Source organism: Vanessa cardui, chromosome 9, assembly GCF_905220365.1.
Source record: "Vanessa cardui chromosome 9, ilVanCard2.1, whole genome shotgun sequence".
In the NCBI taxonomy this organism is placed as follows: Eukaryota; Metazoa; Arthropoda; class Insecta; order Lepidoptera; family Nymphalidae; genus Vanessa; species Vanessa cardui.
In genome coordinates this window covers 12,252,384-12,264,420 of record NC_061131.1, presented here as the reverse complement: position 1 = coordinate 12,264,420, position 12,037 = coordinate 12,252,384, and the positions used below count along the sequence as shown (strand labels likewise).

The window sequence follows — 12,037 nt, the reverse complement described above, 5'->3', positions numbered from 1 at the left end:
AAAAACCCGTAATCTGGTAAACCCAAATTATAATAATAATTTTTGTTACAAAATTTTTACATATCCTTTTTTTTACTTACGAATGAATCATACATTTCAACATTTTTAATGGTATAAAATTGACGGCAAATTAGCATTCAAGAGCTTTTAACCTAACCTAACCTAACCTAACCTAACCTCAACCTAGGGAACTAAGTTTATTTATTGAATAGTTAGTAGTAGCTATCCGGTGTTCGGCCGGATAGTATTTAGTAGCTGGATATGTCGAATACCGACTTAGCGAATAGTTACCGGATATCCGTAACATCTCTAATATTGAGTGGCTTTTGCTTAGGTATACACGAAGCCGTTCCTAATCTTTATATCATACCTTTAATTAGGTAGAATAGTTATTTATAGTCGAGAGCCAGGCGCAGACCTAAAGTCTGTCCTTCGTTAGGAGACATATAATTAAAGTATGATGACTAGTGGTCACTAAAGCGTTGATGGCGTATATACGATATAATCAGGTGGCCTATTCAGGTGAAAACAAATTAGAAATAGTAAGTCTGGCAACCCTATAAAATTAATCCTGTTACTAAAACGATGCTTATCTTGAACTTGATGTGGTATTTCTCTTTTGCCCCTAATTACACTGATTCTGCCAATTTAAGCGTTAATACAACTGGTTTTCTGATTATAAGCTGTTTAGCTCGAGTAGAAATTAAGTGCTTTTGCTATTTACGTTGCATTAAAATTATTAATTAAATTGTCTATTCAGGTTTTAGTTACTTTCAATATATTAAATAATTACAAAATAATTATATTTAATAATTCGAAATTTAAAATTTCAAATTGAAGATTCCCATTTATGTTATTTATTTGTATGTGAATTTATAACATACACACTGAGCGTGTATATTAACTCTGTTGACCGGTTGACAGTTTTTTTTTATTCTATTGGTTGGCGAAGCATATGGGCCAGCTGATGGTAGGGGTCACCATCACCCATAGACAATGGCGCTGTAAGAAACATTAACCATAACTTTCATCGCCAAGACGCGAACAACCTTGGGAACTAAGATCTTATGTCGCTTGTGCCTGAAGTTACACTGGCTCATCTACTACTTCAAACCAGAACACAACAATACCAAGCACTGTTGTTTGACGGTAGAATATCTGATCAGTGTATGGTACCTAACCAGACGTGCTACTACTAAGAAAATTTTCACGAGATAGTCGTCAAAATAACCGTCACAATAGTTGAACAATGACCATGAATCACATGTGAAACTCAGGACAAGGAATGACGTTGAAGGGTTAAATATTACGATAGATTCTAATATTAAAACGTCATCAATAGAACAAACAGCTAGCTTATGAAATTAGACGAAGCCAAATATAAATACAAAGTTGCTTTCTCTGTCCCTGTATTCCTATGCTTAAATTTTCAAAACCACACAAATTCTGATGCAGTTCTTTTTAATGATTCGAGAGGAAGATTCTTGTATATAATACATCGACAATATAGTTAAGAGACACAGATAATTTTAGAAGTTTAGAATGTGATGTCGTAAATAAAGACATTCTGTAGTATATCTAGTATCAGTATGGCTCCCGTACGAAACCGGGTCGCTAGTAAAGTTATAAATAAAAAAACATCAGAGGCAATGGAGCAGGAGCTCATCTGCTGGAAAGTTATTACCATCGACTCCAGCCTCCATGGCTTACAGCTGTATTTCCAGTCCTAAATGATTTAATAATATCAATTCCTAATTCAAAGTGTTTTTACAAAGCGTATTGAGTTATAGCAAATAACCCGAACGTACAAACAAAACATATTATTCTCCGGAGAAAAGAAACAGACTGTATGTTTTCAATAGTTCATTAAGTAATCTTGGGTGTTTCCGAGGGTGATGTAGGTATTTCGTAACTAACAAATTATGCAAGTGTTATGATTGTCCTGTTTTGTGATCGTATACGTAATAATAACAATACCAGTGACACTTTACCTGTTTCCCTGACTGGGTTTTCCTTTTGTGTCCCGATAGTGCCTACGTCACACCATCGTACCTGTTTTGACTATAAACCATGCATATATAGAGCGAGACGTACACTGGTATTATAAAACGTTAGCTATCATAGTTTTAATAGTTTTTATACAATGGCATCACAATCAAGTATGAATATGCGTTCTTCGGTAAGGTAAGTATATAAAAATGAAAGGTAAAGTTATTGGTAAGGTGCCCAAAAAATTGTACTCAAACCAAAAAAAGTTTCGAAAAATATAGTTTTTGAGAATTCGGAGAACTAGCCGAATCTTTTAGCGCAATTACACAACTTATTTTTGACATAGTGCTTTTATTATTACTATTAACACTACAATAATTACGGGTTAGTAGCCGATATGCTACTAACCGACATGAACAAGTAACTTTCACGTTATGGAAACATTTTCTAATTAACTTACAAGCAAGTCATTTTAGAAAAAAAATTCTGACATATCTTTTACTTATATACAGTAAACACAAGTCAGTTCACACGACACGATATTTATAAATAAAGTTATGACATGGAAAGCTTTCGAAGTGAAATGTCTGATTACAATTATGTGTATTTTAACTGATTTTGAGTAACCCATTCACTACATAAGTGTCAATGGCCACTTTAATATTTATCACTAACAATGATATTGTAATAAACAGATATGTTATACCCATACTAAACAACAGAAAAAAGTGTGCCGCGCCGGGAACCGTTTATTTTACATTTCGTTACAAGTAAAAAGGACAGCTTGATAAAAACAATAAGTAAAAGGGATAACTAGATGTTTTAATTACACAAAATATTATATTGACATTAGTTTTCTAGTCTTCACTTTTTCCGCGTTAATGACATATCTGTTTACTAGAACATCATTGATCACTAATGTATCTACAAGCAAATAAATAAGATTAATGGTTAAATATTATTAAATCATAAAGGTTAGCGCTGATAGATTACTAGCGTTTTTTCATCGTAGTGCACGTCTGTCATATACGACGATTATCTCCCGCCGTAAGCACGCACTTAGAAGATCTCATTTACCGGCTCGTCTGGTGCCAGTTAGTATTTTAGGCCTGCATCGGGCGCACGTTCGGTCATACCGAGTCCAAGTGTCGAACAGTTCATTACAATTTTAGTGAATACAATATTGACAAGATGTTGGCGATCGCTTTCGTTTTTATTGTAAGTTTTTTTTTTTAAATCATTTATAAATAAATACTTTTTGGTGAATACTTTGGAGTGTCGAATATTAAATTGTTAATAGGAGTTTTGAGATGATATTGCTAGTAAACAAGTTTTGTGAATATCTTAATACCTTAAACGGATTATCTGTGCTTAACTATAATTATTTTTTAAGCTCCTAACCTTGGTTTGTAAACTCAGACCAATTAAAAAAAAAGAAATATACCTGATCCTGTTAACGATTTAGTTTGCTGGCTAAAAAAAGAGCAGCAAAACTTATTGGAAACTATACATTTGCTTAATAAAAGCCCTTAGTAACATTTAATGTTTGTTCTATTCATTTATAAACTATAAATTTGTTATGTGTATTCAACGCTACGAATGAAATAAAAAAATATTTTTTTCGTTTTATGATATACCTGAATATAAATAAATAATGTCGCCTATATATTTGTATTATAAAGTAATCAGAGAAGCAAATTCAAACGCATAAAAGAGAAATCCGTAGTGGTACTCGTTAAGAAAATAAATGCAAATTCAATTGAAGCTATCCCGCATGCTATAATAGTAATGCTGTTTTTTATATATTAAAAAATTGCGTTTTTCTTTGGATTAGTTCTTTAAATGTGTTTAAACGAATACTAATTAAAAACAAACTATTTTGATTAACACTTTATTTGAACCTTTGAACTTTAAAGTTTTATATTATGTTGTTTGTTTTATAAATGCCTTGCTCTGCTATGCCAAAAAAAAATATTATATATCTCAAATGTTTAAATATATTTCAAAGATAAGATTTAAGTAAAGTTGTCTTCAATTCATCAAAGATTATACGTTGTCGAATTTTGAAACGGGTCTAACTGTAATCAAATGTTATTTGATTTTTTCGTATTCATTTTACACATAGGCTCAATACAATTCTTAATCTATATATAAAATAACATGCCCTGCCTGACTGATTCATCATCGCCGAACGTAAACTATTAAATTTAGGGCATTGAAATTTTGTTTAAGATCGTTTTATTGAGTACACACGCACTAAGGAAGGAATCCTGGTAATTCCATCCCTAAGGGAGTGAAATTTCAGGTAATATAGTCAATGTCCACGTAAACAAAGCCGTAGATAACAGCTACTTGATGTATATACAAACAAACACACACACACACACACACACACACACATGCGATATATTTCAGTAGAACTATTCATGTTACATATCAATGACTCAGTTGGTTAATTACAATTGTTTTCAATTACTTACCTACTTGTATCTTAAAAGGGGATTTTTAGCATACTTGAGGCCATTCTACAGTACTATTATTTTGTATAAAAAACTAAAAACAACTATAATGGTAATTAATAGTAAAAGCTTGTAAATTTGGGCTTAGGTCTCATCTCCCTTTGAAGTGAAGGTTGGAAGCATATTCTACTACGCTGCTCAAATGCGGGTTGACGTATTCACATGTGGCAGAATTCCATTGAAATGCACATGCAGGTTTCCTCACGACGTTTTCCTTCACCGCCTAATTCGAGATGAATTATAAAAAAAAAAATTAAGCACGTGAAAATACAGTGGTGCCTACCTGGGTTCATCCCTCATTCATCGGTTAAGATGTACGATATACATACTTATATAACCACTGACCATTTCTGCTCGAAAAAATTATAAAAAAACTAAAATTATTCATTGCCAGTTAATAAACGATTTTGTTGAGATGCTCATGTATCGCGTATAATTGAAATGTGATGTTCAACTTTATTATTGATTTCATAGAAAAGATTAAATTAAAATAATTCACACATTAAGACATAAATAATAAAACAACTCACACACGTTCACATCATAAATAATATACAACTTAATTTACATTGTATGTTTACGTTTACTAATATATACCTTGACTAATAATATTTGCTCTTTGTTAAAACTTGATGAAATATAAAAAAAAAATAAAGTGTCAAATTGAGTAAGACCATAAATGTTGTTTAACATTAGAATATGTAATTTATATGTGAATTTTATGTAACTCATTCCCTGTCCAAAAAGCAGACACATTGTTAAACGACAGGTATTAGCTGCATGTCATAGGATATGGGGATGAAAGGTAAACAAAAAAGTTGATCAGAGTAATGCCATCTTTACATATAAAATCGTAACCATAATGATACTTTAGAAGTGAAAAGGATAAATTAAATTTTTTTAAAATGAAACTGAAACGAAAATGTTGTCTATTTTTCTCTGGAAAAAGGAATTATGCACTTCCTCCCGGAAATAGGAAGACGGAATATCCACTGAAAAACCAGCGGTACACATTCTGTCTTACAGGGGATGGCATGGGATCACTTGTGCATACCGTGACGGACAAACGTTGTCCTGCCTTAGCTATTAGTATTTAATTCAAACTCAAACTTAAATAACTTTATTCAATATAGAATCATTACACTTTATTATTGATGGTCAATTGAAACACTACCACCGGTTCGGAAAAGAAAATCAAATTCAATCAGTAATAGATGAAAACGAAATAATTTATCACACGCATTGAATTACATTTTTAATGTAACATAAATCAATCTAATAACGTTAATTTAACTAAAACGTAGGTAGGTCATAATAGTTTTAATAGCCCTACAGGCTAAGAACTGCGGTTGCAACAGCACATTGACTTTTCAGAAATAAAGTTATCAATCAGTTTTCGGAGAACACTATTTGAATAAATTCCATAATTTATAACATACTCAATGGCTTGAGTATGTTATAAATAAAACAAAATTTATTAATTTGACTAATATCTTTTTCCCTATGTCACATTATTAAAATATTTTAATATAAAATTATGTATTAAAATTTGTGAATGTTGCAAAGTCTGTATATTTTTTATTTAATTAATGTATTTTTTAAATACATACATAAATGTACAAGCAATGAATACACTACTATTTCTATTGTAATTTACTTAGTGGTAGGGCTTTGTGCAAGCCCGTCTGGGTAGGTTTCCACCCACTTATCAGTTATTCTACCGCCAAACAACAGTACTCAATACTGTTGTGTTCCGGTTGAAAGGGTGATGACCAGACATAACATCTTAGTTCCCAAGGTTGATGGCGCATTGACGATGTAAGGAATAGTTAACATTTCTTACAGCGTCATTGTCTATGGGTGATGGTGACCACTTACCATTAGGTGGTCCATATGCTCGTCCGCCAACCTATGCCATAAAACAAAAAAAAATAAAAATCAAATCGTTAGAGTTTCTAGTATAGTTCGATTCGACATTTAATTTCTTAGTCTCATTTACCTCTATTAGGTAAATAAAACAATAAACGTCTCCCATATAATGTTTATATGAACGGATACTAAGAAAAGGTAATGCATGTTACATATGCAGTAATTACGAGCATAATTATTGATCACGATCTTTTGTGATCCGATAAAACACGGTTTTAAAATGTATTTCCTTAAAAAGACCTTCGTCTATTCAAATATTTTGACAGATCTCAACAAATTGAAACGGCGACGAATTTTTTTTTAATTATAAATTAAGATTAGCAAAAACGATATTAATATTTATCTTATTTTAAATTAATACTAATACAAATCATATAATATATTCAAAATCAATATTTGATTCATACAATAAGGAAAAAGGTACTTATTTATATTTAACTCTTGCTATATTTATATATGTTATCTGGTTCACAGGTCAGCGTCAGTCTACAACATACATATGCAGCGAGCGCTAAGCATCGTAAGTTTGACGTTTTTTATAATAATACTAACAACAAAAACAACAAATTTCCCACTGCTCCTCCACTTCGCTGTTCCAATGCATGTTGCAATACACATGTGGCAGAATTGCTATGAAATTAGACACATGCAGGTTTCCTCACGATATTTTCCTACATTGCCGAGGACGAGATGAATTATAAACATTAATTAATCACATTAATATTCAGTTGTGCCTGCCTGGGTTTGAACCCGCAATCATTGATTAAGAAGCACGCGTACTAACCACTGGGCCATAATAAATAATATGAAATACACACAAAAATATTTTAAAATATTAGAAAGGGACGAAGAAAATTGTAACAGATTCTCTCCTTCTGTATTGTAAAATTATTTTTGGTTATCTGCAAGGAGAAAATCAAAATTAAATTAAACTTTATTGATGTTAGCCCTTATAAGCATGCTTGCATCTTCAATTTACTGCAAAGCGTGAATTCAATTAATCAATTCCATCTTTAATGGTGAAGCATCGACTAGCCCGAAATGAATTTGCCTGATCAAATGTAAAGCGTTTCCATCAATCAATTCCATCTTTAATGGAGAATAGCCTATAGTCCTATCTTTTCTTAAATTAATTTATCTGATCAAATGTATTCATAGTATTGAAAAAATATGTCTCATTTTGAATAAATAATTTCAGCTATGGAAGCAATACAATATCCAGAACCAATAGACCAAGAAACTGAACACATCCCTGATTCGTGCAAGGACCTCACGTATTGTACAGTGAAACCAAAAGATTACCCAGAAGAAAAATTCAACAAAATGTTCAAGGATTATGTAAGTTAGATGTGATTCCCAGCCGATTGTTTATCTATATATGTGTATGGATTTGGTTTTTCTTTGTTCAGTGTTAATACCTCTTATTAATTGTTATACTAAAATTTCGTAACTAATTTAATACCTCTACTATAAATACTACTATAAATACTACTTTAATACCTCTACTATAAATACAGATTGAATTCCTAAAATACACAATATATGTATTTAAGAAACAAATGATAAGAACCTTAGCTTATCATTTGTTTCTATAATAAGTAAGTCCTTTTGAAATATAAAATGTCACGCTTTGTAATAAATTACTTAGAGCATCACTCGTAGACATCGCAGAGGAGCAGATGACGAGAGCAGCGCTACTTCGAAATCTCAACTTAAAGAAGCTTCTGAGATTATTGTAATGATACGTATAAAATGAAATTATACATACGATTCAGAATATCATTATTATTCACCTTACATGTTTCATAAAGTTATTATGCAACTATTATTAGTTTGCATGAGACAAATTGCAAGATGTAACTTCGGCAACATTCGTATAACCGATCACATACGAATTAAGTACGTTCTGCTAAATTATCAATATTTATTTCTTATGTTAATGCGATCTTTACAAACGTAATAACTTGTAATATCATGTGACCTAATATATTCGTCAATTTAACACGTCGATTTATATGCACTTGCTTTCTCGGGTCGAAGTGACTTGAGAATCTATAGCGACGAATAGCGTCGGATGGCGCGATAGGGAGCTATTTCTATTCACTGCATGAATCGGCCGTAATCGGTTTTATTGAATTTGCAACGATTTGTATCATAAAGAAAAACATCAACCAACAATCTATCGTCTCGCGGTGAGACATAGTTTATTGGATCGATTTTCTTGGAACTAAAAACGGAAATTACTTCAAAAGCATGACATTATATTTCATAGTAGTAGCAGTATAAGCTTCGTCTACCTTAACAAATTTTAAATATATTTTAATTAACAGCTTAGTTTGAAATAACATTTTAGTACTTTATGATGCAAAGAATAATCACAACCCATTAACATAGCATTATAAGAAATAATAACCATCCTCTATATCACCAATGCGCCACTAACCTCAGAAACTAAGTTATGTATGCCAATAATTACTTGGACATCGCTCCCTTCAAACAAGAATATATCAATACTGGGAATTATTTTGCAGTAGTTTGATGGAATGATCATTTGGTGTAATATTATTTGTCTTTGCAGAAAGTGGTGCCTCAACCATCAATGGTGGTTGAACTTAACAACAGACAAGGTGGACCCGATAGCGCTGACAATTGCGAGAGTATAGTGACCGTAAGTTTTCTAGATTATTCTATCATTTATTCAATTTTTATAACCTTGCCATTTGGTTTAATTCAGTTTGAACCGGTTATTGAATGAAGAACAATATTCGTCGTTAAATAATAGTTTACATATTTTTTTTATGTATTTAAGTAAATATTGATGAAATTTTGTGTACATAAACCAAATATTGGTGTCTTCGAAGTATAAAAGTACTTAAAATAAACAGATATATTTTGGATAAACTTTATTGTTATCGTCATCAGCCAAAAGTGATCCTCTGCTAGCCATGTCAAATACAATAAAATAGAAATACGAACCATTCTAAAAAATTTGATTTTTTATAGTCCATTTAGACAATTACAATAATTTTGCATTGCGTTTTCAAATGATCTAAAATTCAATCAAATGGCTTTTTATTCATAATTGCATGTATGATTTAGTTGTTTTATAAACATATATACTACTCTAGTAACAATGCAGATAAACGCCTTACGGAAATTGTTATGTTCAAGGTTACAAGCAGGTTTTTCTTGAGAATATAGTCGTTGTATGTTTTGCATATGTACATCAATGTTTAAATGTGATATTCTAATCATATAGCTGAGATGGCCCAGTGGTTACAACGCGTGCATCTTGACCGATGATTACGGGTTCAAACCCAGACAAGCACCACTGAGTTTTCATGTGCTTAATTTGTTTATAATTCATTTCGAACTCGGCGGTGAAGGATAACATTGTGAGGAAACCTGCATGTGTCAAATTTCATAGAAATTCTGCCACATGTGCATTCCACAAACCCGCATTGGAGCAGTGTCAAAGCGGGAGGAGGCCTTAGCCCAGCAGTGGGAAATTTACAAGCTGTTGTTGTTGTTGTAGTGTTTGTTGTTGTAAGCATATATCAAATTTGATTGCCTCATTGCTTATTGATTACTTTGTCTAACAGTACGAGCCCCTCTATAAAGTGAGACCGAAGAGAGATGAACCTTGGCGCACAGTCATCCAAGTTCCTGGTAAAGATATCATTCAGCGAGTACGTCTCGAGACTTGCACGTAAGTTATTAAATTACTTATTAATTAATAGCGGTATACTTTAAATTAAGGGTACAATTAACAAAATTGTAATAGACATTTGTCATCTTACACTTCATCTTGGTAAATAAGATGTTACTTGGGCTTATTTGTATGTACTACTTTTATATGTTTAACTGCTCTGTTCCGGACACATAACTGAATAGCCAATAAAATCCCTCAAAAATTAGGCTATCAAATGCAAAGTAAAGTAAAAATCTAGAGAGTGCAGTTGCTTGCCCATTCGAACAATTTACTTTTCCATTATTTTTCTTGTGAATAGCACATGACCAAAATCAATTAGAAGAACATCATCATCAAACTCTAAGCATTCCTCTTATGATAATGTTTTTATTAATTAATTTACATTATCTAATTTCAGAACTCCAAATGCACCTTGCTTCAAGGAACTCTCACCGCTGCCAGAATTTGTCACATTCTGCAGGCAAAAAATCAATGTATGGGAAGTGATGGTCGCCAAGGGAGACAATGAAACTGAGATGATCAAAGCGGAACTACCGGTGTGCTGCTCGTGCCACTACAGAGAACTAGATTTCAAAGTCAGATTCGGCAAACCTAAAAAGTAAAATGGGACGAATCAAACAGGGTTTTATTATATCCATTCTAGAAGGATTCTGAAGAGGCTTGTTTAACGAAAAAAATCTCTTGTATGTGTGCAATAATTTGCCGATAAATCTTCATATATTGTCGCAAACAGATCGAAATACATTTGATTAACTGCATTTATCCAAATTGTTTTGAAAATATTGTCCTCTGTTAAATTAATTCGAAAAGGTTGTAAATAGGCCGTAAGTTTTATTTAATATTATGCTTAGGATATTTTTAAGACAGCAATGTACTACGTTTTTAACGTACTCCTTTACTATATTGTCATTATTGAATTAGTAATATAATTTTACTTGTGTTACTGTACTAAACTTTTACTTTTACTGCAACGTAAAAGCAGACATCTTATGCTCTTATACAAGCTACCGACTTCAGTTTCGATTCAATTTTTACAAATCTATATTTCAGATATATTCATGTAATCTAGCTTGGTATTAAGATGTCGTGTTGCTCGGACTTATTAGTATATAAGCATTTGTTCTACTATTTATTAACTACAGAAAACATACGTAAAGCTGCATCCATGGCTAAGATTATAATAATATAGAATATCTTTATAGTATAAGACGTAATTTAAATAGGATTATGTGTCGCAGTTATTGTGATTGTTTTGTTTTTCATTCCACTTGCCATAGCATTTATTAAACTATTTTGACTTGAAACTAGAAATGATCGATCAACTAAATTGAGTTGATTAATAATTTAATTTGATTTAAGACGATTGTTTTTCTGATAAATGATCAAAATCACTTTATTACTTGAATTGTCTATGAATATGTTATAATATTAAGTCCAATGCATTGTTAACTTCAGTTCGGAATTTGAATTGCACCGAAAAGATTGCCAGTTCTGTATCCCTCTTAAGAAATTCATAGACAAGTGTTTAGTGATTTTGATATTTTTTTAAACAATAATTTTATATTAATTTATTCAAATAGTTCGCATGCTATTGACTAGTCAAATTAAGTGTATCGAATAAATTCATAACAGAATTTGCTTGTTTTATTTCGGACTAAATGTGTTTTTTTTTTTAAATAATATTTACGTACACTATGGATCATATCTTAGATCCCATGTACCTTATACGATAAGAATATAATATGTACGAACACAGCCAATTAATTGACCAAGCAAAACATCGTATTGATCTGTTAACAGCTAAAAATAGCTCCCTGTCGTCGCTATAGATTCTCGCGTCAGTTCATCCCAAAAAAGCAAGTGCATGTAAATCGATGTGTCAAATTGA

At 31.7% G+C, this 12,037-nt stretch overlaps 1 protein-coding gene across 2 annotated transcripts; it reads left to right on the top strand.

The window, feature by feature from the left end:
• The first annotated feature begins 3,044 nt into the window (after positions 1–3,044).
• On the top strand, positions 3,045–11,783 carry LOC124532552. 2 transcript variants are annotated; one of them, XM_047107504.1, is made up of 7 exons: positions 3,045–3,207; positions 6,912–6,957; positions 7,636–7,775; positions 8,086–8,172; positions 9,016–9,105; positions 10,040–10,146; positions 10,547–11,783. In XM_047107504.1, the coding sequence occupies exons 1-7, from the start codon at positions 3,181–3,183 to the stop codon at positions 10,749–10,751; spliced, it is 702 nt and encodes a 233-aa protein (XP_046963460.1). In that variant the 5' UTR covers positions 3,045–3,180; the 3' UTR covers positions 10,752–11,783. The 2 variants fall into 2 exon arrangements, with proteins under 2 accessions (XP_046963460.1, XP_046963461.1); XM_047107505.1 differs by lacking the exon at positions 8,086–8,172.
• Positions 11,784–12,037: the final 254 nt, after the last annotated feature.

What these genes read in the sequence shown, in the direction of transcription:
- LOC124532552 (XM_047107504.1), top strand. Translation starts at nt 3,181, where the DNA reads ATGTTGGCGATCGCTTTCGTTTTTATT. An exon ending in ACAAAATGTTCAAGGATTAT is followed by an intron (nt 7,776 to 8,085) that starts GTAAGTTAGATG and finishes TAAATTACTTAG; the next exon opens with AGCATCACTCGTAGACATCG. An exon ending in ATTGCGAGAGTATAGTGACC is followed by an intron (nt 9,106 to 10,039) that starts GTAAGTTTTCTA and finishes TTTGTCTAACAG; the next exon opens with TACGAGCCCCTCTATAAAGT.